This window comes from Paroedura picta, chromosome 10, assembly GCF_049243985.1.
Source record: "Paroedura picta isolate Pp20150507F chromosome 10, Ppicta_v3.0, whole genome shotgun sequence".
Lineage (NCBI taxonomy): Eukaryota > Metazoa > Chordata > Lepidosauria > Squamata > Gekkonidae > Paroedura > Paroedura picta.
This window is the reverse complement of record NC_135378.1, coordinates 66,676,941-66,702,888: the sequence shown is the minus strand read 5'-3', so window position 1 is coordinate 66,702,888 and position 25,948 is coordinate 66,676,941. Positions and strand designations below refer to the sequence as shown.

Below are 25,948 nucleotides of genomic sequence, written 5' to 3'. Positions count from 1 at the left end.
GACTCTGCTGGATTTCACATTTGCAAGCCCCTAGCTGCACTGACGCCCTATCCAAGCCGTATCCGGAAAGATATTCCAGCCGGGCCCCCAAATAGGCTACATGATTCGCGGGCAAAAGGCTTGCCTCGTAAACTTGCGTTGCCATTACAGTGAAATACATGTTTATCTGCAGTCGGTTAACCATGACAGACACTGCTCCTGCCATCTTTTGTGACAGAGCAGACAGCAGGCCCACAAGATTTCCATGGGCACAGAGGTGTGTGCCTCCACACAGCTCTGCTTGCATCCAGAATATTATCAGAAAGGCACATTAAGACAGCAGCCAGGTTGTCACTAGACAACCTCATTCCTGCGGACCTAGACATGCCCACCGCTGTGTATCGAACAAGGCAGAGCATCCAAAACTCGCACTATTATTATCAGACACGAAATGGGCCAGGTGACGCCACCTTTCACTTGTACAGATAGGAGTGTGAATAGACCCAGAAAGTGAACGATTCACTCACACGGCATATTTTCAAAAACGGCATGCGTCTATAACGATTTCTAGACCGTGCGCATGAACGATTCGTGCCCAGAAGGATGCAGAGGCGGGTCACCGCTGGGCCCCTTTAGTTGCACGCATCTGATACTGGCTTCCCAGTACCCACCGGTGGGATTGGGCTCAGTGAGAATGGAGCACAATGATCCACATCAAAACTGAGCTGAAGTGCTTGGAGTGCTCTGCTCACAAGGAAGCCGGCCCCACCCAGGGACTTGGGAGAGTCCCAAGAAGTCGTGCGCCGGAGCACAACCTGTGTGGACCTGTTGGTCTCGCTGCACTCAGGGGGGCCCCACTGGGAAGAACAGCTTTGGTCTCTTGGAAACCAAATGTCCTTCCAACGATCCCCTCGGCGGCATCAGGTTACCTGGTCGGTGGTGCTGAGGCTCCTTGGGATCAGGCTGTTTGTGCCAAATGTGAGGGCTTTGGCTGAGAAGGAGCAGATCCGGGCTGTTCTTGCACCGAGATGACTCGGCTAAATCATGGTCCCAATTGTCACTCTGTGCGGGCTGAACTCTGTCCCCAGCAAACAGCTGGTCCCACTCCCCGCGATGAAAGGCGGGGAGGTCTAACTTGCTCAGCACCTCCTTCCAGCCCCAGACATTTGCATTGCCTTGGACGAGCAGAAGAGTTCCCTGCCCTTTCCTCCGCAGGATCGGGTCCCCTCTGGGTTCTTAGGCTCCTAGCCTTCCTTCTCTGGGGAGCTATAAGGGGGAGGGGGGGCAAGAGGGGAGGGGGAGGGTGTCGTCCGACCTGGGCAGAGCGCCTTACCTGAGGCCTCGGGGCTGGAGGTGTCGGAGATGGTGTGCACCTCCAGCCGGTGTTTGGCCGACTCCGAGGCCGATCGCGGCTGTCCGGGGGCCAGGGCCGAAGCCATGACCAGGGCGGGCGGCGTCTGGTGGTGATAGTGGCCGGCAGCAGCGGCTGCTGAAGCAGGGGAGGGCGAGCCCAGTTTCTGGCCGGCTCCCAGGCGCTCGAGGCTCAGTGGCTCTTTCAGACAGCTCATCGGGGCGCCCAGCGCTGGGGCCAGCCCGGTCCGGTGGGGGCGTCCCCTTGGGGGACTCCGGAGGCCGGTGAAGCGTCCGCGGCGGGCGAGAGAGCCCAACTGGCTTCCCCCGGTCGGCCCGCAGCAGCCAGTCCCGGCAACAGCTCAGGGCGCAGCGGTCTGTCGCCCGCCCTCCCTTCTCTCGACAGGGCGCCCCGCATGAGCCTCGGCCGGCGGCGGGCAGGTCGGCCGCAGCTTCCCCAGGCGACCCTCGGCGGGCATGAAGAGGGGCGAGGTGGCCGGTGGGCGACAGGAGGGCGCAGCCCGAGACGCGGCTAGATCCACCCGCAGTGGCGTGGCCCCGCTCGGTGGCGCTCCGGCTCCCGCGCAGACGTGTACCCCGGCGAGCCCCAGCCCCGCGCAGCTCCGCCGCTTCCCGGTTCGCCTAACATCTTAAGCCCAGAGGCGGCCTTCCCGGGGCAGTGATATCAGCCGGCCCCCTCGTCTCCCCTCCCTCCTGCCTCCCCAGCCCTCGCCACTCGCCGCTCGGGGCGGGAGTGACGCGCCGTGCAGCCAATCAGGAGGCGCGACGCCCAGGCGCAAGCCGGAGCCAGGCCAGCCTATCAGCCCGCCCGGGCAGGGCGACGGGAAAGGCTTTTTTGCACCAGTCAGGGCTTCAGAGCGCCGCCGCCCGCCGGTCGGGGAGCAGAGGGGACCGGGAGGGGAAGCAGGACCCCGGCCGCCCACTTCAGGCGCCCTGTTTGGTTTGGCTGCAGGCTTGCCCCTGGCCACGGGTTCGAGACACCCGCCTTTGGCCTCCAAGGACTGGCCCCAACGGTCTTGGCCGAACACATTGCCCGGCCGCCCCTCTAAAACCAAGCCCCTCGCTTGATAGGCCGGTGGGTGACACACAGAGGCAACGCGCCAATATCCGCGCAGTTGGCCCTCCTGACTTTTGAGCGTGCAATCCTAAATTAATTGGAGCATGTCGTCCGGGCCGTTCATTTTCAGTTGCGCTGAAGCAAAAATCGAAGGCCTCCGCTCTCCGGTTTAATCCTTCAAAGTGCTTCTCGACTTCTCCTTAGGAGCAGCGATTAATGAAGGCCATCAGAGCCCTGCTGCCTCCGGCTCTGAATGCTTTCGCAAGAAAAGTTACCCTCTCCTTGTCATTCACGAGGCTTATGCAGACCTAGCCAAGGGGTTTGGGGAACCCCTACAATGAAAGCCAGTGATCAAGGTGCTCTCTTCAGTTTGCTAACATAGTGCCCTTCTCCCTGGGAGTTCACCCCCATAGAAAGCAGTGGGATTGGCTTCCGAGTAGACACCCGAGCTTTGCGCTCTAAATCAGGAACGTTAAGCGAATTTACAGCCAGATCCAAACAAGGTACGTCTCTTGGATTTCGTTGGCCTTCGCCAATCGGAATAGGCAGAGAACAGCAGGCTTAACAGGGCACCAGCAGAGTCAGGGGCCGGGCAGAGAGATTCCGAAGGGCTCCCCCCCCCCAAGCGCCACGAGCAAGGAAAACGTCAGTTCCTTCATCCCTCCCGGAGTTACATTTTCCATCCTCATAAAATCTATGATTTTTGACATGTATCTCTCTGCCTACCTCCTTCCCGAATGGTGGCTTGTATTTTCGCCGAAAGGAATAAAGGAATATTAATTGTCAATTGAATATAGAATACGGATCGTTTAATATGTGGATTCGTGATTCTTTAGTGGGGGGGGGGGTGCGTTTCATTTTTAAAGCCTGGAGTTAAGAGCGGGGCTTCTGGAGGCTCTGTCTAGCCAGGGCAAAAGAGAGAAAGCGAGAGAGAGGAGTTTTCTTGACAGAGAACTAGCCCAGCATTGAAGAACCAAGAGAACCGCACAACTGTCATTTGTCCCCAACGAATGGATGTGAATAGGTCAGATCGTGTACTGTCCTAGCCCTGGTCCGCTGCAGAAGGAATAATTTCTGCCTTGCGTTTCTTTGAGAAAGTGATCTGAACAACACATAAAACCAGGACGCAGGGCCGGGTTTCTTTTCCTATCGTGGTCTATTTTAGCATCAGGAGATTTTAGAGTGTCTTCCCTGTTCAGCTTGAGCCAGAATAGCTGCTTTCCCCCGGGTGCCGCCTTCTGCTCCAGAGGAGAAGGCTTGGTCCTGACTGCCTGCTCCACGGTGGTCCTCAGGGACAGCTCCCCTTGAGCAGGATGGGACCGTGGAAATGTGCAGGGGAACCTCGAAGCGCGGCTGCCCCCAGTGCCTGCACGAGAGGGCAAGGCTGGTGTGTAGCTGAGGGCCCCTTAAAACCCAAGCCCCTCTCTGCCCCCTTCCTCCTCCACCCCCCCCCCCACGGGTGAGACGTCCTGAAGGCCCCTCCCTCTTCCAGCCGCCCTTATCACCAAACTCCACGCTTTCCTTTCACAGTCCATTGCTACAGAAGGTCAAATTAATTTACATTCTGCTCATTAGCCGCTGCTTAAATGGCGCCGCTTTATCCCTGAGATTTGGCAAGGACTCTCTTCCCCTCCACTCCGCAGACCCCACCGCGTTCCGACGGCGACGGCGCTCCCGCGGTTTCTAGTGGATTTTAATCGGATAAACCTCCGCTTTGTTTAAATCTTTTAAATAGGGGCTTAAAACAAAGATTCTAGCCGTTTTCTGATTGAATTTCCTCTAATTCCCCCAAGGTCATAAAGAATATGTGTCAAATAAATAGTTTCCCCCCTCCACACCGCCAGCGGGTGACCTATAAGGAAGTCAATAAGAACCCTGCACCTTTCGGCACAAATTGTTTACTAAGCATCTCCCGGTGTCTTGCGCTCCTCCTGGGGCTTCCAGAAGGTCCCTACTCCGCCCCATAACACCCCAGAACCTCCCCCCCCACAACGGAGGCAGAAACAGGAGGAAAACAGCCACGCTACAGTCTTAGCAAAGGAGGGGGCATTTTGAACCAAAGCAAATTTGGCAAGAAGTGAGGGAATTGAGGGGTGGGGGGGGCAAGGGGTGTTCTCACAAGGGATTTTCCGGGTACCTCCTGAAGATCGCAACTCTGAACCCGCTTTAAGGAATTCCCTTCCCGACTCACTGTTGCTGACAACGCAACTCTCTGCAGAGCTACCATCGCCTATAAGCCCGTGGATTTCAATGGACTGGACCATCTCTGCTCAGAATTGTGCTCTAATGCGCATCGGACCCGCACATGCCAAACGAGCAAACGAGAAGCTCAGCGACTGCGCTTGAATCCCAGCCCTAGTAGGGAGCGGTGAGCACGAAAGACAGGCGCATCCCTGCTAATAACGACACGGAAATATATAAACCCGGATTCCTTGCCCAATAAATAATGCTGTACATTTTGCTGGACTGGGGAGAGGGGCAGACGAGAAGAGGGGCCAGAAAGTCCGGAAGAGGGAGATTAGATTGGGGGGGGGGCTTATTAGGAGAGCCCTCATCTGCTGCGTCTCGTCTTCCATCCTAGCCCTGCGGCTCAGGACCATAAGCGCCTGCTTAAGTCGCCACAGGCAGGGAAGAAAAGCGCAGGCGTTTTCGCAAGGATTTCACAGGCAGCGCCTTCGCCTCCTTTTCCACACCTCTGCCTTTCGCCGAAGGAGCAAATCCCATTGATTTCGATGGAGCCGGGCCGCCGAGCCTCCTCCTAGCGCAATCAATGGGAACTTCCAAGTGGATGCGCTTAAAGTGGGTCAAGGCTGGATTAGCCACGACGCTAAGTCAACTGCGGAGCAAGGCCGCCGGGCCTCGCTTACAGATGGAAGCCCGGGAAGGAAGGAAGGAAGGAAGGAAGGAAGGAAGGAAGGAAGGACCCACATCCTAGCCAAGGTGTCCTGTATGGGGTTTATGTCTCTGGCTTTCTCATTCCCACACTGCAAAGATTAGGGATGCAGAATTGGGAGCAAAATATACAGGGGGAATCAACTAATTTAAAGGGTTTCGAATCAATATACCCAGAGCCTCTCCGTCGAGCCCACCAGGGTATCTCTCCCAGACATCTTGCCTTGGTTGCTTTGAAATGCCTGGCAGCTCCAACGGGAGGGGACTCCAACGTCCGACACCGGGGACCGACCCAGTGGTCTGGTGCCCTATTGTAAGATAGGATCGGCAGATGCCTGGCTGAGGTGTACCAGTCTCCTGGGTCTGGCAAGGGAAGGGCGAAGAGGGCGGCTCAGAGGGACAGGGATGCGTCCTGCCTGTGAATGACGCCGGCGAGAATAAACAGGAGCCCGGCGGCACCTTCCAGGCAAGCCAGATGCGCATCTACCTTAAGCTCCGGGCTAGGTGCATTTGTCTCTGCAGTCCGTGAACGGCAAAGGGGGCAAAGGCTTGCTTTGAAGTGCCACGAGGGTTCCTGTTTATTTTCCCGGCCAGAAAGGAACGTGGGGTCCTCTTTGGCCAGACCCCGTTTCCCTTTGATCCAAAGCCGGAGCAAAGTGCTCCGTCCACAGCCCAGGGCTGCAGCCATGACTGCCAGGTGTGGGATCGTCTATATTAGCGGGTTGTGTTTGCACATCCATCACCCGGCGGTCTAGACTCCGACAGGCTCTTCCTCAGCTAGCTCCAGCGTTAGGCTCGTGGCTTGTCCTTTTGTTTGTGGAGGGGGGCGGGGCAGCGAAGGGATGTTCAATGGGAAGTTCTGCTGCATAAGTTCAAATGACTGGAACAGTGTCACTGCTTTTGAACGGATTCGTTCTGGATGGCCGCGCTTGTGCCTGAGCATTGCTGCTTTTGCACAGGTTAGATAATGCACTTTCAGGGGACTTTTGATGCACTTTAGGAAGTGCTGAAGTCCACTGAAAGTGCTTTAGGCAACATCAGAGAAAGCCACCATGTTCAGGCACAAGCTTTGTGGCACTTCAGTGTGCACTTTCAAGGCATGTTAGGGAGGGTTTGCAAGGGATCACTGAGGTGCATCAAGGGAGTCACCCTACACAGGCACAAGCTTCGTGGACTTTCAATGCACTTTAGGGATGAGTTGCAAATTGTTCCCTAAAGTCCATGGAAAGAGCTGCCATGCTCAGGCACACACTTTGTGGACTTTCAATGCACTTTAGGGATCAGTTGCAAATTATCATTAAAGTGCATTAAAAGTCCTTTATCCAACGTGTATGAAAGTGTATGCCCATCCACCACTGAAGTCAGTGCGACTTAGTCCTCAGACATTACACACAGGATCTTCATAATCTTATGCTTTGCTCAAAGCAGGAGGCAACACCCCCCCCTTCCTTCCTTCACCCATTTTCCTCTTTCTAACCCATTTGGCTGCGCTGCGCTGCCCTGATCTGATACCCTTGAGTGGAAGGGGAAACCTCAAGGCCACCTTCTCTTCCTCACTTGGGTGCTGGTAGCTCCTGAGGTCCCTGCTAGCAGCTCCTTGTTTTGGGGCTTATGTCCTCTCGCCCTGCAAGGCAATGGGTATTTTAGAATCACTCTAAAGTCCTATCTATTTGATACATGATTATATCCATCCCCTGCCTTGCTGGTAGCTGCTGTATCTGTGCCATGTCCCTCCATCCCTACTTTCCATTCTTGCAATGGGCATAGCCCTCATCTTTCTAAAGTGCCCTCTTTGCAAACAAAACAAAACAAAACAAACAAAAAGCCCTACTGACAATTTAGCGGTCTGTATTTCACCTTTATGCAAGCACAGCTCTGCATTGGCATCCGCATTACTCTTGGAAAACAAATCTCATTATTCCAGTGCTATTTCTGCAACAGGCACATAATGGCGCTAAACCCCGCTGTACTCCGTGACAATAACAGAGCGGTGACGGAGCGCAATAAGCTGCAGGAGGCCACGGTGCCAATACCTCGTGTTTGTTGAACAAATAACCCAAATTCCCAACCCGGAAAGAATACTACCGCGATTGGTGTGTGGACCCCCAAGCCAGCTAGCTGCCGCGCTGTGGGAATGGCTATTCAGCAGGGTGAGCATTTGGTGAGGCCGAAAGAAATGGGTCCCAGATCTAGGGCAGCGTTGCAAAGCATTGCGCCGGTTGAATTCCAGGTAAATCCCAGCGCTTCCTTTCAACAGACTGAGTGGTGTGATAGAAACAGACCTGCCGAGACGGGACCCTTTTTACAGGCGCCTCTTGACTATCTCAGGGACCTTCCCCAGAAATATGCGTCTAGGGGCCGGAATCCCAGATGGTCGTTCCTTGCAAAAAGCACCTTGCAAGTGAGCACCTTGCAACTTATGAACACTTGCAGAGCAGAAGGGGAAGAAGAACCAGGCCAAACTCATCCTGTCCAGCCCTGGAAGACATTAATTCATTGATGTCAGGAGAGGAGGAGTGGTGGTGGTGGTGGAGGAGGAGGACATGGAATTCTTCCCAGGTGCATGGAATATTTGGATCAAAGAAAGCCTGTTGTAGATTCTATTGATGCTTTGGATCCCACTATTGTTGGGCATTGGATGAAGACACCAAACAGAACCAGGAGCAACCAAGCATCAGGAAAGGCCCTACAGACAGCCAACACTCACACACATTTCAGACCGCTCAAAAGGGCTTCGCTCGCACAGCGGAAATGGACACGAGGCCCGCTTGCAAGTGACTTTTCCTGCGGCCTTCTCCAGAGGAAGCCTCAGGTGTCCCCAGCCATGCACACCAGGATGCCAGGTGACTTCTAAATTCAGGCTTGGAGCCTGAATTCTGGGGCTGGGACACATCAGTCGCAAATGGCGGGCTGCCTGGGAGAAATCCACATGAACAGGCTTTCCTCGCACTAAGCAGCCTGCAATGGCCATTCTGTTTGTTCGCCCACGTTTATAGTTGGCTTTCCTCCCCAAAAGCAGGGGGGAGAAGCAAGTCACAATCCATGGCCGTGCTCTTTCGCATGTGCCCTTTGTTTGAGCGGGAGGGGGTGGGTGAGGCAAGGGACCTTCCCGGTCGGTTGTGCCCCAAGGCAGAGACTGATGGGCCAGTCTCTGGGTTTTGATCACATTGACTGGCACAATAGCAGCATCCCCACCCGCCAGCCCGCCGGGGCAGTCGAGACCGCTGTGCCTTTAGATGGGGAAAGAAGGAGAGGCCGCCTGCTGCTTCCTGCTGTTGCTCCCGGTGAGCCAGACCAGCAGAACTTTTGCCCACCCAAAATGGAACTTGTCCTGGATGACCCGCCTGTCTTTCAGGGGAAGGCGGGCCATCAGTCCGATGGCAGATGCCCGGTCTGGGACGTGGGAGGTTTGCGCATCTGGACATTGCGCATCCCCCTTGCCTCATAGGTGACGGTGGCTACACTTTTGCCTTGCTTTGATTCCAGTGAGGTCGGGCTCAAGTACCCCAGCCCCTTGGGGGCAGATGGCTCCCGGTTGCTCATTCCGCCCCAGGTGGCCTCCCTTTGCGCAGCCCTTTCGCTGGCCCTCTTTGGCGTTCAGCAGGGATCCGAGCCTCCCTGGCGCTGTGCAGCAACGGGCCGCTCAGTGGCCTGGGACCCATCTCGGCAGAGTGCTTTCAGGAGCAGAGGGTGCCTTCCTGAAGATGTATGGAGCACGCCAGGCCCCACGGCCTCGGACCAGAATTCCCGAGCTGACTGATGAGCGGGAAGGCGAATGCTGTCAAGTTGGAGCCGATTTATGAGGACCCCGCAGGGTTTTCGAGCCAAGAAACATTCGGAGGTGATTTGCCATGACCTGCCTCTGGGTTGACTACCTGGGAGGACTCCCTTGGTGGTCTTCCAGCCAAGTATTATGCGTGACCAGATGACATCTGACCCATCCAGGTCAGGGCAAACGAATAACAACATTGGGGGGGGGACACACTCCTCCCTTTTCACTTTTCAAGCAGCTAACCTGGCCTGCCACAACAGCGACCTGGTAGATACAGGCCTGCTTATACAATGCAAAAGGACCAGAGGTGTTGTGAAGGCTTCAGGGGACAAAAGTATTTTCTTTGGGGGGAAATAAGATTCCTAGACAGAGTTGGACACAGCCCACTGCTTTATCCTGAGTCTGCCTCTCTGTGTCTACCCAAGTTAGTATCGCCCACACTGACTGGCAGCCGTTTCTGAAAGAGGACTCTCACATCCCTTACAGCAAGATCCTGCTGTCACCTTCGACTCTTTGGGGAGGGGGAGAAGCTTCAACCTGGGACCGCCTCCCTGCTAAACGGATGCTCGACCAACGAAGCACAGCCTTCTGCTAAGCCCTGCATGGACTCAAGATGACAAAATATTTCCTTCGTTCACTGGGGAAGGCCAGTTCTCCAGCTCTCCTGCAGATCGCTACTCAGGCCCGCCCTTCAGTGCGATCTACTGCAAGCCCCGGCTTCTAGCAACTGATGGGGTGGGAGCTCCCCTTCAGCCCGATGAGCTGGTCTCTCTCTCTCTCTCTCCCCCCTCTTTTTTTAAAAAAACCTTTGCCTGGTTGTCTTTCGCCTAGTGCAGATCACCAGTTGTTCGCCTCGATGAAGAGCCATTAATTACCCGTTCAGTCAATATTAGGAAGGCGACCAAGCTTTTTACGTGGGATTAAAGAACCACCCGATCGTTCCATTCGGATATTCCTGCTCACGGCTGCAGCGTTTGTCCCCCATCTCCCTTCCTCCTCCTGGGTCCATCTAGCAAGTAGTGCCTGGATGAGGGTCTGGGGCAGCTGCCAGGACCCTATGCGGGGGTGAAGGCACCCATCTGAATACATAGATATAATATGGTCAAAGGCTCAGCCAGACTGGATCCGCTTCTGACTTCAGAGGCACCAATGCAGAGTCGGAATCTCTTTACCACCCCTGGCTTCTCACTGTTTCTTCCCCAGCCGCTCTCCTTCATGGTCCATCGCTCCTCTCATGAGATCTATGGGAAGCCTTCTGTTTTGAAATCCCTGCTTCTAGCACTCAAAAGGGCACATTTATCCTTAAATGTGCATATTTACCTTGAAATGATCCCAGAGCTAAATGATTCCAGAGCTTTGGCTATTTATTGGCCTGATTTACCCTAATAATAAATAACGATGACGAGTAAAAACACCGCAGCCTGCTTTTGGCGACTCTGTAGAGCAGGGGTAGTCAAACTGCGGCCCTCCAGATGTCCATGGACTACAATTCCCAGGAGCCCCCTGCCAGCGAATGCTGGCAGGGGCTTCTGGGAATTGTAGTCCATGGACATCTGGAGGGCCGCAGTTTGACTACCCCTGCTGTAGAGAGATGCCAAGGCAAGAGACCTTTCCGAATGTGACCCAGGTATTCCTTGGGGGTTGGCCTTAGGCATCGCTAACCTGGGCCCTCCAGCTCAGGAAAATAATCAGCCCTATTACCCTATTCATTACCTTAAGGATCACGCTGGTCTGGTCACAACGTAATGGCCATGACCACCTACAGACCTCCTCAGCCTACAAAGCGTTCCCTTGCGCTGTTGGATCTACAGGGCGGGATTTGTGGGGTTGGCTAGTTTGAGAGTTTTGGCCCCTGACCCACAACAGCGCAAAACTGAGTGGGGAAGAAACCCCACGTGGCATGGCCTTGTCCAAAGGCAGGAGGCCTCTACCGCTAGAGAAAACCACAGGAGGGAGTTGCTGAGAGCCGCCTACGTCGAAGTCACTGCTGGAGACGGAGCAGAGCGCTGGGTGTACTTATTTATTTATTACATTTATATCCCGCCCACTCTTGAGGCTCACTTACGGCACCAGGGTTATAGCCGGCCCATCAGGAAAGAAAACAAAGCCACTATGAAAAATGAGGGATCTGAACTCGGATCTCCCGTCCGGACTCATTATAACTTCATCCACTAGGCTTGCGTCAATTTGGCAGTTTCAAGGATTTTCGCGGGGCCATCGCAGTACTTGTGCGCCTCCCGACTCGCGGGTTTGAAGCGTTTCAATTGATGCGCACCCAAAGTACGATTTCCGGGGACACGGATCTGGCTTAGCCTCTGGGACGGGGTATTCAGCTACCTTGCAGAACCCTCTTGCAGAGAGGTAGGAGAGCGGGCGGGGGCAGACGAAGCTAAGCCAAGGATGTGAGAACCACGCACCAGCATGCCGTGAATGGCTCTGTTTTTCATCTGCCCCCCAGTTACTCCACATATCTGTCTACCCCAGGGATAGTCAAACTGCAGCCCTCCAGATGTCCATGGACTACAATTCCCATGAGCCCCTGCCAGCGCATGCTGGCAGGGGCTCATGGGAATTGTAGTCCATGAACATCTGGAGGGCCGCAGTTTGACTGCCTCTGGTCTACCCCCACCGATCTTGTTATTCCACAAGTAAAAAGATGGGTGTGCCTTTATAGATAGGGCCATCCCCTAGCTAGAGATACAGACCCGAAGATATAGATCCATCTTTCTAGAGAGCGTAAGGGGCGGAGGGAAGGAGGGAGAGCAGATCTATGTCCTCCCATAGATCTATGCTCCGCATATATGGAGTAACCAGATGGGTGTGTGTGGAATCGCTCCTGTGGAGTAACAACCCGGCCAACCGGCTTTTTCAAGGCCGATGCCAATCAGGTTTCCCTCCAGGAGCTGGAAGGTGCTGCAGGCCAGAGCGGAGTTAAACCACCGGCTCATCCCGTCCTGTTGCCACCGGGTTTCTTTGACGAAGCGAGCTGTCGCCTGAGCCCCAAAATGAGCAAAGATTATCCCTGTCCCCCTAAGGCTGGCAGGGAGCCTCGCAGGGGCGGCCGGGGGGGGGCAAGACACAGCTCCCAGCTTCCCAGCGACCACCAACAGAGCCAGGCGAGGCAGGCATGCGCCCTCCACCCCCAAGAGCCCCCCCCCACCAGCCCTTCTGCTTTCTCCAAAGGAATCCAATGGGATTCAATTGGAGTTAATCCTAAGTAAGTGAATCTCGGATGTGGACGAAAACTTCTGAGGCCTTGGTTCCTTCTCCTCTGGGCAGCCAACAGGGTTGCGCTGTGCAAAATGCAGTCCACAAATGTCCTTGGATGGATGATTCAGAACCGTGGTCTAAACCGTTGTGTCTTAATTAGTAGGATCCCACTGTGGGATTTCTCTATCACTTATGTGAATCCTTATGCTGGGTTTCAGTGCTTTCTGGTTGTTCTGGATAATAATAATGATGATGATGATGATGATAATAATAATAATAATAATAAACCGCCCTTCTGAAATCGGTTCAGATATCTAAAATCCTAATGCGCTGGTGACTGAATGCCCCATTTGGTTGACTGCACTAGCTCACTATGTGTAATCCGCCTTGATTCCCTGTAAGAAAGGTGGACTACAGCTAAATAAACGCAAGCTTTAAAAACCAAAGAATCTCCAAAGCCCTTAAGGTTGGAAGGCTTTGATCCAAGTCCTTCCACAAATGGATCCTACCCTTGTTTATACCAGGACAAGTCCCATAAACACAACGAAGGTTTACTCGGAGCCAAAATCTTGTTGACTCAAATAAGCTTGGGAAGTTTTTGGGGCGGGGTGGTAGTTTAAATAATGAATGAATACATAAAGTTAGCATGGAAATTAGGACACTCACAGTGCAATCCTATGCAGAGTCGAGAGACTGAACTAATTCTGCCTGGAATCTGCATATACTTAAAAACACGTTTATTTAGACTTTAATTTCTAGGCAGCACTTCCCTGTATTATTCCTGCACATGGTTGCTTTGAAAATAGGTGGGGCTCAAGTGAAGTCCTGAATAATACTTTAAGGAAATCTATTAACCTCCTAAAACAGTGGTGGCCAGAATGCGGCTCTCCAGATGGCCGTGGACTACAACTACCATGAGCCTCCCCCCCCATTGGGCTCATGGTAATTGTAGCCCATGGACATCTGGAGAGCCACAGATTGGGACCTCAGTCATTAACCAAATTTAGTCATAAATTTAGTCTGCTGCGCAGACATAGGCATGTCTCCTTGGAAGTAATTGCCCGGGTGTTCACTGGGCTTAACTTCCATGCTACGTGTGCCTTTCGAATGGCGGAGAGAGAGCAGAGACTGGGACCGACTGCAAATGCCTCTGATTCCTGCAGAAGAGACTGAAAGAGGCTCCACGAAATTTTTCTAAGAGCTTCACAGCCGCTTTCCCACCTCCTGTTGGTTTCATTCATTCATTCATTCATTCATTCATTCATTCATTCATTCATTCATTCATTCATTCACTCATTCATTCATTCATTCATTCATTCATTCATTCATTCATTGTAAAGCGCCTTTGGTGAAAGACGGGGAGATAAAACTGGTGGAGAAACAGCCACCTGCCTGGGGACGGATGCCCGGCGAGGAACATTCGGAGGGGGTTCGCCATGGCCTGGCCAGTCGGTGCCCCACATTAGCGCCACTCACTGGGCGTGGGCTTCTTCAGACAGCACCGAGGGATTCTCCCCTGTCCCCCCTCCCCCCATAAATGTACCCGAGACTGCAGCCTTGTCCCGTAGGATCTGAATAGCCTGGAAAGACTTTTAGGATCTCTGTGGCGCTACTGGAAATAAAGCAGGGGCAGTCAAACTGTGCCCCCCCAGAGATGTCCACGGACTACAATTCCCATGAGCCCCTGCCAGCAAACGCTGGCAGGGTCTCATGGGAATTATAGTCCAAGGACATCTGGGGGGCCTCAGTTTGACTACCCCTGAAATACAGTGATCGGAATCAGGGCCCAGGGCCATCGGCAACACCCTCTCCTCGGTACAGAGATCTGTTCACTGCCTCGTCTTGGTTATTAGAAAATGAGAACGGAGTCTGAAGGCCTACTTCTTGTCTGGAGGCATACACTCCGCCCCCATTTTCTCCAGCCCCGATCTCTCTTCATGGTCACCCTTTGGGTACAGGTGGGGGGTTTGTTTTACGGCTTACCCTTCAGTACCCTTCAGCTCTGTAGGACCCGAATCTCTCCTCCGCTCCCCCTCTCTTTGACACACACACACACGGCCTGATATTTCTGATGCTGAGAAATGCCCTAAACTTTGATTTGCCTCCTAGAAAATGACTTGCGTCATCCCCAGGGTTGTCTTGATTCAAAGGCCCACTTTCCAGCCTCGGGATCCTTAGAGGCGCTTCCAACTCTTTCAAGACATGGGCTGAAAGCGAACTTTCCGGAGACTGGCAAAGGTCTGGGCTGGAAAGCTGCCCTAGATGGGACTTGTGTGCTTTCATGCTTAACAACAAGAACAAGCAGCAGCCACGCCATGGCAAGGCACATCAGCTTCAATAGGATTTACGACCAAAATCTATGTCCATGGTAGTGAATGGGAGCTGAATGGGAGCTGCCAACTAGCACAGTGTGTGGTGGAGCTAGTTGTAAAAGGCGACCCTTTGCATCTCCCATTCGTTTCAATGGGACTTGTCCCCAGGTTACTTTCTTGGGGAACTGATCTCACTTCAGGTTTCCTACACTGGACGGAATAGGATAGTCAAGCGCGACAATCTCTTAGCCATTCTTCCCTGGAAGGAAAGCCGGTTATTATCACGCGGGGACACTTATTTCCGATCCAATGTGTTCCGCTTCCGACTGAGCACTTTCCAGCGGAAATAAATAGGATTTTTTTTTCTCGCAAAGAGACTAACCGGGAATTTAACAGGCCTCTAAACCTGTCCAATTTCATTTAGTGGAGGATTTTTGAAGTTCTGGATCATGTCCGCTACTTCGGATTTGCCTGTTGAAGTAGGCGAAAGCCCCCCCCCCCCCCCTCCAAGACTTCCCGCAAACCCAAAAGATATAGGAGCAGACGGTCATCTCTCCCCCCCCCCATTCAGCCCTCTTATCAACGGGATGGATTTAAACCCTAGTCCTGGAAGGAATTTGTGGGAGCTCCACCTTCTTAAAATTCGCTGGACCGCAACTCAAACCATTGATGCCCTCTGTTTAACTACGGTCCCGCTGCCTTGATGGTTACACTTTTGCAGACATTAGGAATTGGCTGACAGCGGAATTTAAGACGGACCATTCAGCCCCCCCCCCCAGCCTTCAAGGTTGAAGGCTGGGGGGGGGCTCTATCACATCCAAGGCCTGCCCCCAGTCGAACCCCCTCCTCCAACAGGCTTTGGGGGGTCCCCCGTCTGCAGTCACCCTCAGAACTCGACCCCCAAAATAGTTAGGCGTCGAGATGGCAGCCGGTAGACGGAGTCTCGTTTTCTTCGAAATCCCGATCCCTCACCTGTGATGTTATTTACTGAAACGGCTTCGTAAAATATTTGGATAGCAATTTCCCTTCTGATTCGAAGGGAGGGAGGAGGTTCTGCGGATGTTGCGCAGGGCAGGATATGTAACATCTCGGTCCAACGCCCCCGCCTTCTAATAGACTAGTTAGAAAAATAGCCTTTGATTTTGCAGCCAGGGGGAGTGGAAAGGTTCACAGAGCATGAGAAAAGACCCCCTCCTCCAAATACATGCACACAGAAACGCGCCCTTCGATGCGAGTCCCCCGGATTGGCTGCTGGGAGGATATCCTCATATTGCTTAAGGCTGCCCCTTCGCACACTTTAACTTCAGAAGGAGCCCCCCCCCCTCCTTCTAGCATAGGCGGAGGGTTCTGGGAGCCTTCTGGCCTGAGTACAAGCTGAGGAACGAGCCGCTCAAGGGCGACTTCGTCCAAGCCCCCAGCTAGATGGGGCAGAACTCACTCAGGCCTGTGCCCGGGTGACGCGCAAGGAAGATGACAAATGGCGTCCCCTGGGACTTCCTTGCTTCTCAACGGGGTCTTAGGCTGCCGCCCGAAGGGAAAGCCGCCTAGGAAAGTGCCCCTTGACTTACATGGGATTGACTCCTGCCTCGAACCACGGAGCGTTCAGGTGGACGAGCCCCCCCACAATCTTGCCTCCAGATACAAGCATGGCCCTCCTTTCCCCCAAATTTCAAAAACCGTCCTCTAGCCTGCCAATTTGCCTCCGGACAGTAGTTTATGCCGCTTTCGGGATCCGACCCTCCCCTTTCCTCTTTTAAGCTAAAACTGATCTTACAAACAAAACAAACAAAACACGTTGTAAAAAGAGCTGGTCCCTGATGGCCCCTTTGGATCGAAAGAGGCGGGTATGCGCTGGAGCAATCTCAAGCCGAAGAGGCTGGAGCTCTCTGGGGCTAAATGTGCTGCTGAAAAGTCGTCTTATTCATGGTTGGTCGTTATTATTTTGAATGAATAATAAGCAGTGATAAGACTGATTCATAAATACAAGTTACGCACTCCGTGACTCTTCTTGAATATTAAATGTAATGTATGTTGTTGGAAAGGAATGGCGTTGGCATGGGGTGGGAAACCCGAATGCCTTGGGTCAAGGGCAAATGAAATAATTGCCTCTCCAATGACCCAAACAATCAGGCTACTTATTTTGGGACCTAGCTAGCCAATGAGTGCCTCTCTCTCTCTCTCTCTCTCTCTCTCTCTCTCTCCCACGAACATGGGGCTGCCCTTATTTCTTGCTGAGAAATAATTCCTTTCAACTTAGCAGAACTTACTTTGAAGCAGACACAGGTAGGAGTGACCTATGAAGTTCCCCTTTAGAAGAAATTCAGTTTTGCTTGATGGCATTTTAAGCAAGCTGGGCACGATTCTCTCCCTTTGGCGATGCGGCCATTGGCTCCAAATAAGAACTTCGAGGGACTTGGTTATTTTTGATGGGCCTGTAGAAACCCCCTCTCATGCCCATCATTTTGAAGAGGTCCCAGAGTTGGTGCCCATACAGCGCAAAGCCTTTATAGAGTTATTTCAGGCAAAATCCATTGATTGCAGAGGGCTTATGCTCTGCCTGGCAGGGCGCAGTTAGAAACCGAAGGGTCATCTTCAGAGAAACAGCGTTCAAAAAAATCACCGGGACTTTTGAAGGGGAGGGGGGTTCGTGCTGACGCGCCACGGTTTTCTAAACTCTGTCCAATACTCTGGACAAAAGATGCAAATTCAGCGGAATTTAGATCTTCACACCGAAAATCTTCGATGGCTTGGAAAACGAGTATTTGCGTCCAGGTCCCCCCCTCCCCCGTGCCCCCGTCCCCATGGTGGTCAGCACCAGAGGGCGCTGTTGCACCGCTAGATACTCGACTCAGGGCAAAGGCTGGGCAAACGCAGGGGAAGGAAGGATGCAGAGCCGCTCACGCCGCGCAGCCTGGGAGAACTCAACACAACAGCCGCTGAACAGAAAGTTTGGGCGGACGAAGAAGAAGCAACCGAAGCACCCCCTCCCCAGCCTCCCCCCTCCCCTGGCCCATATCGGAAAGGATTTACGGGTACTGTCGTGATTGCCACGGGGATCCACTGCAGGGTGGGGAAGTCCCTGCCGATCCCAGAGAGAACATGGGTCGCGCCAGGCGCCGCCCTTCACATCGTGTCTGTGTGTGTGTGTGTATGTGGTGTGTGTGAAGCCTTAGCCAGGAGGCGGCCCGCAAGAGGCGGAGGGACTCACCATTGGCGCCGCCGTGTTGCCTGCCGAACAGTTTACTGCTGGAGCCCTCTTTCCTGCTCTCGGGAGAATCATTGAATTCTCCTTTTTTAAGGTCAGAATCTTTGGAGAACAGGCATTCGACAGCGGAAGGTTGTACCCCTGAGAGACACACAGAGAGAAGGAGAGAGAGAGAGAGAGAAGAAAGGTCGTCGTTTGGAGGGGAGGAAAGGAGAGGCCGGCAAAGAGAGGGAGAGAAAGAAAGAAAGAAAGAAAGAAAGAAAGAAAGAAAGAAAGAAAGAAAGAAAGAAAGAAAGAAAGAAAGAAAGAAAGAAAGAAAGAAAGAACCAGGGAGAGTGAAGCAGGAAGCAAAGCGAGCCCGCGTGGGTTTCACATGTGCGCTAAGGTCAACCACGTCCTTCTCGCCTCCGAGTACCTCCCCCCCAGCACACCCCCGGCTCATTAACCCCCCCTGCCAGTGTTTTCGAGCAGCTTTGGAGCTCTCGATGGCAGAGACCCCTTCCCCCAAACAAAAACACCACCACAAAAGGGGAGGTGAACCAGATGTCTAAGTATGCACGAACTCGGGACGCAAACAGGTAAGATGGAATGCTAGGCAGGACACCAATTTGCCCCCTCCCACTTTCACGGACCCTCTCTCAGTCGCAGAGAAGCACCAGTTCCCACCGCCCGTCCACGGCCTCCGCCACTTTAGCCAACCAACTCACCACTCAGTTTGGGATCAGGGACTAGAGACCTTCGGGGTCTTGGTAAGGGGTCAGGCGGTAGGTGTCCTCGGGGGCAACCCAGAGTCACCAGCCAGCCCACCCACCCCCCACCGTGAAACATTTCTGGGCTGGTTGGTTCCCCCCCCCCCTACCCTACCCCCTGGTTATCCACCCATCCATGCCCTTGAATGGGCATTTTTTATATCGACATAACGATGCAAACCATGCGCACGAAGGAAAATGGACCGAAAATATTCTTTCTTACCTAACTGAACGCAAGCCGACACAAGTTTACGACAGCTAGACTCCATAGCCCGTTATCTGCAAAACATTAGATAGAGCGACATTAAGAAGAGGTAAGCAAGAGAGCCGCCCCTGGCAGCGCAGCTTCCCTGACCCCTCCCTTGAAGGAAGCGACTTCGTGGAAAGACCATTTCCCAGGGGGGCAAAGGGAGCGGGGTTCTCTTGAGCGACTCAGGGCCCGAGCCGAAGGGCCTTTGGCGTGGGACTGACCTCGAAGCAACTGCGCTCCCCCGCCTGCTGCCTTTCCCCAGGTTATTCTTCCAAGTGCCCCCCAGCCTCTGGAAAGGAGAGCTGTTTCGGTCAGTTTCGTTCTCCAGCGTCCTCGCCACCAAACCAGGCGGGGAGATCAGGAAGATCGGGTCTGGAGGACTTTTGAGCCGAAATGACGGCAACGTCTGGTGGCCCCTCTTTTCCCTACTTGCTGCCTCATCAGAGAAGTCACCCAGCCAAAAAAATACAAAATAACTCCCCCCCCCCTCCATTCATGCAAGGCGAATGGAAAATCACGTGAAACATTCGATGCCTGAACTGCGCCTCTCCGGGGAGCTGTCTCCCTTGGCGGACCCAAACACGTGTGTGCGTGTGTGTGTGTGTGTGTGTGGAGGGGGCCTCTTCGGGTCGGGGGTGAGGGTCTGGGTGGCAGTTCTGAATGATTGGCGCTAGAATGAGGGAAAGAGGCGCTGGTCCTTTGCGAGGCAAGAGGAGATCGCTTCAACGGGGCTGTTTCACTCCACCGCCCTCGAAGGTTGCCACTCCGGCAGCCATGCGGGGGAGGGCCCTGCCGTTTCCTCCTTAGGACCCCGAGCCCTTCGGATCTGTGCCCTTTCCTCCTTATGGGAGAGACCGAAGGAGCCAAGCCGCTGTCCCTCGAAACCCAGACCAGCTCTGCATGGCTTGGAACGGCCACGTCCATCACAGCGAGCGACTGCACGAGAACCAGTCCCAGGGGATACGGCGGGACTTACCCCTGGGCCCACGGGCGTGGGGTGGGGATCGCCAGTGTGGCAGCGGCGCAGTGCGATCCTGTGCAGGGGGGTTGAGGCGCTGGACAATTATTTTTCCGTTCTCACTGGGGGCGCCCCTCCAGCCCTCCTGATGGCGGCTCCCTCAGCAGCAAGGGGTATGGGCCTGTCACCCCTTCTCTCACTCTGCCTCCCCCCTCACACTTGATCCTCCCCCTCAGTCTTCCCAAGATCTGCCGGAGCAAGGTGCGGATGGCGGTGGGTGGAAGAGGGAGGGGGTCCAGGCCGACCTTGGTGCAACGGAGATGCTCTCAGGTCGTGGCGCAGGGAAACGGGAACTCCTGGCGTCCCTCCCTCTCTCTCCTCCAGGGTGGTGGGTGGGATCGGGTTTGCGGCCAGCTTATGGTCGGCGTCTGCGTGCTCCTTGGGGCAGACGCCAGAGGCCCAGCTCGGGGAGAACCTATGGCAGGCAGGCCGGCCTAGCGGGCAGGTGGCCCACCTCCTCCATCGGGGATGCCGAGGGGAAGGAAGTCGGAGGCTGAATTTTTTTTTAAATCGAAAAGTTTTTTGGGAATTCCACTGAGGAACCTCTGCGCGGGGGGGGGGGGGGTGTTGAGGGGTGGAGAGGAGGCGAAAGAAGGCAGCGGGTCCCTCGGTCGCCCACCCTCGCCCGCCGCCTCCCCAGCATCTTTCCCACTCCCTCGGCCCGGGCAGCCCGGCTGCAGCCTCCAGCTCCCGGGCTGCTCGGCGGTCGCTCCAGATTTTAGCAATTCTGCAGTTAAAAATAAATAAATAAAAACCACCGGATTAGCTCCTGATTGAGATGTCTGTTAGGGAGATATTACAAAAATCATTACCCGGGCTCTCTCGTAACTCGATATGAAGTAACACAGATGGGATTTTATTAGTCCAGGCTTCAAATGTTGACTTATGATAATTTAGGGAGAACATTTGCATGTCATCATCGTTTGGGCAATTCCCCCCTCCCCTCCCCTCCCCCGAACCCCCTCGCCCTCCGGCGGGGTACTCGAGGAGACCGCCCTTTGGTGACTCGGCTGGCGAGAAACGGTGGAGCCGCTAAAGAAAGGCAGGCCCGAAAGCAGGGGCCGCCGCCAAACAAAGGCAGATCCCGACTGGCATCCGCGATGCCTGAGCGCTCCTCCCAGCACGGGGCCCAGGGAGCGCTGGGAGTTAAGCGCCGGCCCTGCTGGCTATGCGCCTACTCGGAAACAAGTCCCGTCCCGTCCCGTCTGGTGGCCCCTCGCTGCACAGGAAGTGGGACTGGACTGGGGTTCTAGCAAATTTCAGAGCCCTTTGTGAACTGGATCTCCGCTTTATTTGGCAATCCAGCAAATGGCAGCAGTTAGCAGCAGTGGTGCGGTGCTTTCCCTCCCTTACCATCCCCCTGCAACGCACGAGCCGATCCTGAACACGTTTACACAGAAGGAGACTCTCTTGTAAGAAACGCCTCGGTCCCAGTAAACAGGATCGGGACACCACGCAGGGCCGCGAGAGCCGGATCTCCACGCCGGAGAGGGCAGAAGGCGCAGGCCTGGACCGAGACAACGGGGCCTGCCCGGAGGATGAGCTGCGGCGAAGTGGGTTGGGAAGGCCGTTGCAAAACCCCCTAATTCCTCTCTGATGGTCGTCAAGGCAAGCCTCGCATGACAAATTCAGCCGCCCCGGCTCAACGCCTGCCTTGATGGCTAATTTCTCTAACAAATTGAGACATACAACTTTCATTTCCCCATTCAGGGCCCTCCCTCCTCCCTTGGAAAAATCGGACCTCAGTGCACTTATCCGGGTAAGTCCGGAACGCCAACATCCTAATTACGTCCTCTTCCTAAATCCCCCTTTCCTGACCTGTATGGGGTGTGTGGGGGAATGTGGGGGGTGCGCACCGAGATGCATTTTCTCCTACTCGTGCATTTCATTGCAGACGCGCTAAACCCAGCCCAGGGCTAGTTTCAAAATAAGTGAGTCTAGGCTTGTGCAGGTGGGCAGAAGAGGGGGCAATCTTTACCTTGTAAACAAATGGCAGAAGTTTAATTGATTAATTCAAGAATCCACGCCCGGAGAGGAACGTTCCTGAAAACACAGGCCAACATGTAGGGAAATCTGTACAGAAGTTCAACAGAAAATGGCCCTCACCTGGCCTCTGGATATTATGTTAGGTGCTGCTGCAACACAGATGTATGTGGAAATAAGCCCATGGATCAAATCGTTGGGGGGGGGGGGGTTGTTTCGGGTTGTTTATCAGATTATCAAGTAGATTCGGGTTGTTTATCAGATTGGATCCTCTGCAAACCTCTCTAGGTCCCTCGTCGATTTTTTAAAAAAATTTAAAGCCTTTCGTTTCTTTCATATTTCACACACAAATGACATTAAAGTAATAAATAGGGGTTTAAAGTAAACAGGCATACAATTTGGATGGAATTTTCACCTCATTGTGGCAAGGAACACAAGTGGCACTGGCATTTGGTGTTTTAATAATTAAAAATGCTATAAGGATGAAAAGAATGGTTTTACTTTGCAGTGCAATGGGCCACACACAATATATAGAAAGGCACGAACGGCAGGAATCAGCTGTCCCTTATATTCGCGATTGTCATACCCTGCAAGTTCCCAACACCCGGGAGGGGCGGGCATCGAATTGCCTCCTTCCTTCCTTCCTTCCTTCCTTCCTTCCTTCCTTCCTTCCTTCCTTCCTTCCTTCCTTCCTTCCTTCCTTCCTTCCCAAGTGCTTTTGCAGAAGAAGAGGGCAAAGGCGAACCGGCCCAGTCCTTGTGCACCAGCCCCGCTTCCCCACTGTCTTCTTGCCTCTCTGGGCCGCTTGTGAAATATGTATGTCCCTTTGACGGAGCTCGTTTTTTAAAAGAAGAAAAGTAAAAACATCACCGGACGCGGCGTTTGAAGAAGGGGGGGGGGGGGTTGTTTGATTTTTAGGCAAGAGCCAATCGGAGGGTGAACTTTGGGAGAAAGGGGTATGTGAGTATTGATGCACCATATGTGATATCAATAATAATAGTAGTAGTACTAGTATAGTACTAAATAATTCCTCAACCGGAGGAGTGTTGAAGTAGTCGTCTCTGATTGCAATAGGACCAATTACAGTAACAGTACTAGGAGAAACTTAAGAGCAACAGATATGAAAAGGAGCCCCACTATTATATTGCTCCGTTGCCTGCAGTTACAGGATAAAGGTAAGGGGTTACCACACTGGCCGATTAGCAGTGAACTACTACTTGTTGCAGGGATAAGACAGAGGATGGGGGGGGGGGAGTGTAGAAATTACAGCTCTCCAGAACAAGGCAGCTGGACAGAGCAGGGTCTTTCTTTCTTTCTTTCTTTCTTTCTTTCTTTCTTTCTTTCTTTCTTTCTTTCTTTCTTTCTTTCTTTCTTTCTTTCTTTCTTTCTTTCTTTCTTTCTTACGGGCCAGTTTCACCAGATGACTGGGTCAAAAAGCAGGCTTTGGCCGAAACTGGAGGAAGTGGGGGGGGGGAATGTGTATCTGGCTGGCTGGCTGGGGAAGGATCGAGATCTATGCAGGCAAAGCAAAGGGAAGGGAAGATCCCCTCCCGCCCCCCAGCTTCCCCCCTTGGCAGCGCCTGTCTCCCCCCACCCGCCCCACTGCCCGAGTTCTGCAGCCCTGCCGGCCCGGCCGAGGCCCAGCGCCACAAATCCCCCGCGCGGGCCGGGATCGGCCGCCCCCAGTGGAACCAATCAGCCGACTCGCATTGTCTCACATCCCAGGCCGGGTGGAAGGCAGGGGAGGGCTGTGCTGTGCTGTGCTGCTTACCGGCCGCCTGGCTTCAGATCCCGCTCCGTCCGCCTGCTCGTGTGGTCCGATGCAGAGCTGGTTGCCCTTCGGCAGTAGTCCGGGGCGGAGGTGAAGCGCGTAGCTGCCCGACGCGGCCAGCCTGGGCCGGAGCGCAGCGAGGTTCCCCGCTGGGAAGGCCGACTTGCGGGCCGCCGCCGCCTGGGTGCTGCCGAGCCGTCGAGGAGGCTGGGGCGGGCGGGCGGGCGGGCAGCTTGGCGGTGCTGGCCGGGGAGGACTCTGCCTGGCTGCGGCTCTGCCGGGCGGGCTCCCTCTGCTCGCCTCTGGCCGCGCGCTGCCTGGCGGGGGAGCCGCGTGACGTCAGCAGCAGAGATTCCACCAAACTCCCCGCTGCCTCCGCTGCCGCCGAGCAGAGGCAAAGGCAAACCGCGTGTAACCGGGACTGGGGACCGGGAAGCGGGGGGGGGGGGGGGAGAGGGCTGGGCCCAGAGATAGAGGGGGGAGGGGCTGGCTTGCTGGCCCGAGGGGAGAGGAAAGACTAAGGCAACTAAGCCAGCCAGACCCAGAAGAACTCGAAAGTGAAGTCTGAAAACGGGGGGGGGGGGGGGGGCAGGAAAGAGAATTGAATGGCGCGGGGGGGGGGGGGGTAGATTTCAGACAGCCTGACTGCAAGGGAAGAGCGAGGAAAGAGACACCCGCACAGCAGCCTGCAGGGGGAAGGTCCCGATCCCAGCCTACTTACTTGGAAGTTTTATTGCACTCAGCTGGACTTCCAGGTAAGTGTGCTGATGACGGGGAAGCGGTGCGGCGTCAGGAGGGAGCGAGAGACGGACAGAGCGGCAGACAGAGTGGCTGCACAGGCCGGAGAAGGATGGAGAGAAGCGAGCAAGATCAAAAGGAAGAAGGCGAGGCAGAAAGGGAAAGTGGGCCGCGAGGACGGAGGGAGCGCTCAGGTGCTTCGCCCTGTGCGTTCCAACAGGGAAGAGCCGTCCGGCGCCTCCAGGAGAGAGCGGCTGCCTGGGGAGGAAGGAGACAAAACAGGCAGCCGGAGAAGCCGCCGCTCGAAGCGCTGCTGGAAGAGGGCGCCTTTGGCTACGGACTATGGAGGCTGGCCACACTTCAAAGCCGGCTCGGACTGGGGGGGGGGTGCACCTCTTTCCACGGGAAAGTTCGTAGCTGGGAAGGGGAATCTCTGTCCACTTTGCAGGAAGGGTCGGCGACCCGCAAGCCCCAAAAGCGCTGCTCCTGTAGAATTGCCTTCGCTGTAGATGCACCCAACAGGTTCACGTGGGGTCACGGAGAACTCATTTTTTAAAATGACGCAGTGAAGTTTAGGGAGCGAGGGAGGGATGGGGGGGGGCAACGGCGACGTGAAGTTTTCGTGAGGCGCAACGGCGTTTTAGGCAGCAGGGCCTCAGAAATGCCCAGGCAGAAGAGTTTGGACTCCGATTTATCAGGGATCTCTGGCGATTTATTTCTGACCGTGTTTTCTGTGACTAGGAATAAATGATCGCGACAATTTATTATGACAATCACTTTCCCCCATACCAGCTAGAAATAGAATTCCTGGGGAATGCAAAACGTGTGTTTGCTTAACAAACAGACTCGCCAATGGGTTGACAATCATTCGACCTTACAAGTTGGAGACCAAAACTGGCAAAATGCAAGAGAATCTTTTAATTCCCGGCTTATACTTTTTAGGCATTACACAAGCAAGCTAAACATTTTAAGAAAGGAACGTCGCTTCTGATTCGCCACCCGTTATGACCAATTTTGCTCTATATGACCCTGATTTTTTTTGAAAGATGAAAGCTTTGCTAAATCTGCAAACCACAACCAAATGGTACAAAAACAAAACAAAACAAAAATGATAACGTGGATACAGTTTTGTTATCCGGGAGGGGAAGCCCATTACATTGCGGGGATGATAATCCACGGAGTCCATTTTGAAGCCGTTCTAAAATAAGGGCGGCATCCTAAACACACGGGGCTCCCTTCCAGGTATTGGGGTTAGGATTGGCACATACACATCCCAGGATGCGTGTGCGCGCACGCACACACGCACGCGCACACACATGTGGATTATTAATTAGCACATATTATACACATAATTAGCATGATAATAGCAATCGCCATTGCTGTCATTATGCTCCTTTGCAAATGGTATCGAGAATGAACATACTAAATCATCAAAATAACTTTAGGGAAATGCCTCTAAGCATGGCCAGGACAGTCAATTGGGCCAGGCGCTGTCCTTGGGTGGGATCGGTGCTCCATTCAGAGCCTTTGGAAGAGGAGCAATGACCAGCTTGTATTAGCGGGAACTGCGGGTGTGTGCACCGTGAAGTGCGCAGTCTTTCAGGACAACTCACATTTTATCAGAGGAGGAGGGGGGGGGGA

The 25,948-nt window shown here is 54.1% G+C and overlaps 1 protein-coding gene across 5 annotated transcripts in view; it reads right to left on the bottom strand.

Moving 5' to 3' along the window:
- The window catches only part of PITX2 (paired like homeodomain 2), a 28,728-nt gene extending 4,854 nt beyond the window's left edge, over positions 1 to 23,874 (bottom strand). Inside the window, exons 1-3 of one of the 5 annotated variants that reach the window (XM_077300601.1) lie at positions 23,570 to 23,874; positions 18,771 to 18,826; positions 17,802 to 17,939 (exon numbers count right to left, since the gene is read on the bottom strand). In XM_077300601.1, coding sequence (XP_077156716.1) covers positions 17,802 to 17,939; positions 18,771 to 18,816 — 184 coding nt within the window. In that variant the 5' untranslated portion in view covers positions 18,817 to 18,826; positions 23,570 to 23,874. Of the gene's footprint in view, positions 1 to 1,312; positions 2,018 to 17,801; positions 17,940 to 18,770; positions 18,827 to 23,569 lie in introns of those variants that run through there. The other 4 variants (XM_077300602.1, XM_077300603.1, XM_077300604.1 and 1 more) reach the window with 4 other exon arrangements.
- Between the last annotated feature and the right edge of the window lie 2,074 nt (positions 23,875 to 25,948).